The following is a 2,204-nucleotide window of genomic DNA, read 5'->3' as shown; positions in this document are numbered from 1 at the left end:
CCCACATGCACCCTGACTGTCCCACAGGTGCCCCCCCACCCTGACTGTCCCCCTGTCCCCCCAGCCCGCCGTGCGTCTGTACATCCCCAGATCCCCCGGGCCGGGGGTGGCCGCGGGGGGGTCCCCCCCTCCTCTGCCACCCCCCACGGAGGACGAGGACGTGCTGCCCGACGTGTTCTCGATGCTGCCCCACTTCGCCGACCTGAGCACCTTCATGATCCAGCAGGTCATCAACTTCGCCAAGGAGATCCCCGTCTTCAGGTGGGTGTGTTTGGGGGGGGCACACACGGGGCTGGGGCCATCCTGTGCCACCCCGGTGACGTCCCCTCGCGCCCCCCACCCCCAGGAGTTTGCCCATAGACACCCAGATCTCGCTGCTGAAAGGGGCCACGCTGCAGATCTGCCAGATCCGCTTCAACACCGTCTTCAACGCCAACACCAAGGTGTGGGAGTGCGGCCAGCACTGCTACACCATCCGCGACGGGGCACTGGGTACGGACCCTGGGGACGCCTGGGGGGCGTGGGGACGGCCCTGTGCCCCTCCCGGGTCACCCTGTCACCCCCCTGTGCCCCCCCAAAGCCGGGTTCCAGCAGGTCTACCTGGAGCCCCTGCTCAAGTTCCACGAGAGCCTGAGGCGGCTGCACCTGCACGAGGCCGAGTACGCCCTGCTCCAGGCCTTGCTGCTCTTCTCCCCAGGTGGGTGCCACACTGGGGGGCACGGGGGGACGGCTGGGTGTCCCCAGGGCCCCGCTGACGTCCCTTCACCCCCCCCCAGGCCACGCCGACATCGCCCAGCGCGACCTCATCGACCAGTTCCAGGAGAAGGTGGCCCTGACCCTCAAGAGCTACATCGACCACCGGCACCCCGAGGGCAGGTGGGTGCCCAGAGGGGGGTGGCAGAGTCCCCAGAGCAGCAGGGACAGCAGGGACAGCCACCAGGCGTGTCCCTTACCCCCCCTTCCCCAGGTTCCTGTACCCGAAGCTGCTGCTGCTGCTGACGGAGCTGCAGACGCTGAAGGTGGAGAACACGCGGCAGATCCTGCACATCCACGACCTGTCCTCCATGACCCCCCTGCTCTCCGAGATCATCAGCTGACCCCCTGCCGGGGCGGCATCCCCCCGGTCCCCAAGTGCCACCACGGGGAACAGAGTAAAGCTCCTTTATTCAGCCAGGCCCCCCCGGAGCCAGCCCGTGTGTCACCTGGGGGGGGGAACTGAGGCACGGCCGGGTGGCACCGTGGGGACAACGGGGACCCCCGGCCCCCCCGGGGACCTGCAGCAGCAGCCACCCCCACATGGTGGCACCGGGGACAACGGGCCCCCCCCCGTGCTGTCACATGGTGTCCCCAAGGCCGTGGCGTCCCTGTGGCCCCCCCGGGGCCAGGCCCAGTGGCTCCCTGAGCAGGACAGTGCCCCCCGTGCCCCTTGTGCCCCCCGTGCCCTCAGCCCACGGTGACGCTGAAGCCGCAGTGGAACCGGTTCCTCCAGTGGTTCAGGAAGGCGCCCAGGGCCAGCGTGACGGGCAAGGGGGGCAACTTCTTCTCCAGCACCCCCCCCACGCTCCAATTGCTGTCCAGGAGCCCTGAGGGGGCACAGGATGAGGGGGTGAGCACCAGGAGGGGGGCACAGAGTGGGTGCCATCCAGGATAGTGGGGGCCTCACCCACCTCTGAAGACGACGTTGGCGCGGGGCAGGTTGAGCTGGTACCCGAAGGCGAAGGTCGTCTCCTGCAGCCGCGTGTTGGCCTCCAGCTCCACCCCGACCTGTACCTGGGTGAGGGGAGGGCACAGAGGTCAGGGGGGCACGGGCACACTGTGGGGACACCGTGGGGACACCGTGGGGGGCACCCACCTGCTCGTTGGCCCGGTGGTAGTAGCTGGCGTGGGCCCCCCCGTAGCCCACGTTGAGCGTCGTCACCCACTTAGGGGCTGCAACAGAGGCAGACAGCACGAGGGGGGGGGGGAGCCTCGGGGTTGGGGGGGGCGTTGTTGTCGGGGGGGGTACTGTGGGACACCAGGGCGTGGGGGATACAGGGGGTGGCAGCTGTGTCCCAAGGGGGGCTGCGGTGTCCCCAGGGGGGGCTCTGGGTGTCCCCAGGAGGTGACAGCCCTTTCAGGGGGGGCTGTGGGTGCCCTGGGGGGTGACAGCGGTGCCCTGGGGGGGTGACAGCCCTGTCCCCAGGGAGGTGACAGCCCTGTCCCCA

General features: G+C 69.7%; 2 protein-coding genes across 2 annotated transcripts in view; one reads left to right on the top strand and one right to left on the bottom strand.

Moving 5' to 3' along the window:
* Positions 1–16: 16 nt before the first annotated feature.
* NR1I3 (nuclear receptor subfamily 1 group I member 3) lies at positions 17–1,177 on the top strand (the record flags this gene model as incomplete). Its single annotated transcript, XM_017839842.1, has 5 exons — positions 17–261; positions 347–492; positions 581–697; positions 777–876; positions 968–1,177. Coding segments are annotated over 5 exons (738 nt in total), but the record flags the coding sequence as incomplete, so codon positions are not given.
* TOMM40L (translocase of outer mitochondrial membrane 40 like) overlaps positions 1,147–2,204 on the bottom strand; it is a 7,041-nt gene continuing 5,983 nt past the window's right edge. Inside the window, exons 2-4 of the mRNA XM_017839838.1 lie at positions 1,853–2,004; positions 1,668–1,770; positions 1,147–1,583 (exon numbers count right to left, since the gene is read on the bottom strand). Coding sequence (XP_017695327.1) covers positions 1,444–1,583; positions 1,668–1,770; positions 1,853–2,004 — 395 coding nt within the window. The 3' untranslated portion in view covers positions 1,147–1,443. The remainder of the gene's footprint in view (positions 1,584–1,667; positions 1,771–1,852; positions 2,005–2,204) is intronic.

The sequence above is a fragment of the Lepidothrix coronata genome, unplaced genomic scaffold (assembly GCF_001604755.1).
Source record: "Lepidothrix coronata isolate B3197 unplaced genomic scaffold, Lepidothrix_coronata-1.0 Scaffold511, whole genome shotgun sequence".
In the NCBI taxonomy this organism is placed as follows: domain Eukaryota; kingdom Metazoa; phylum Chordata; class Aves; order Passeriformes; family Pipridae; genus Lepidothrix; species Lepidothrix coronata.
This window is presented reverse-complemented; position numbering and strand designations above follow the sequence as displayed.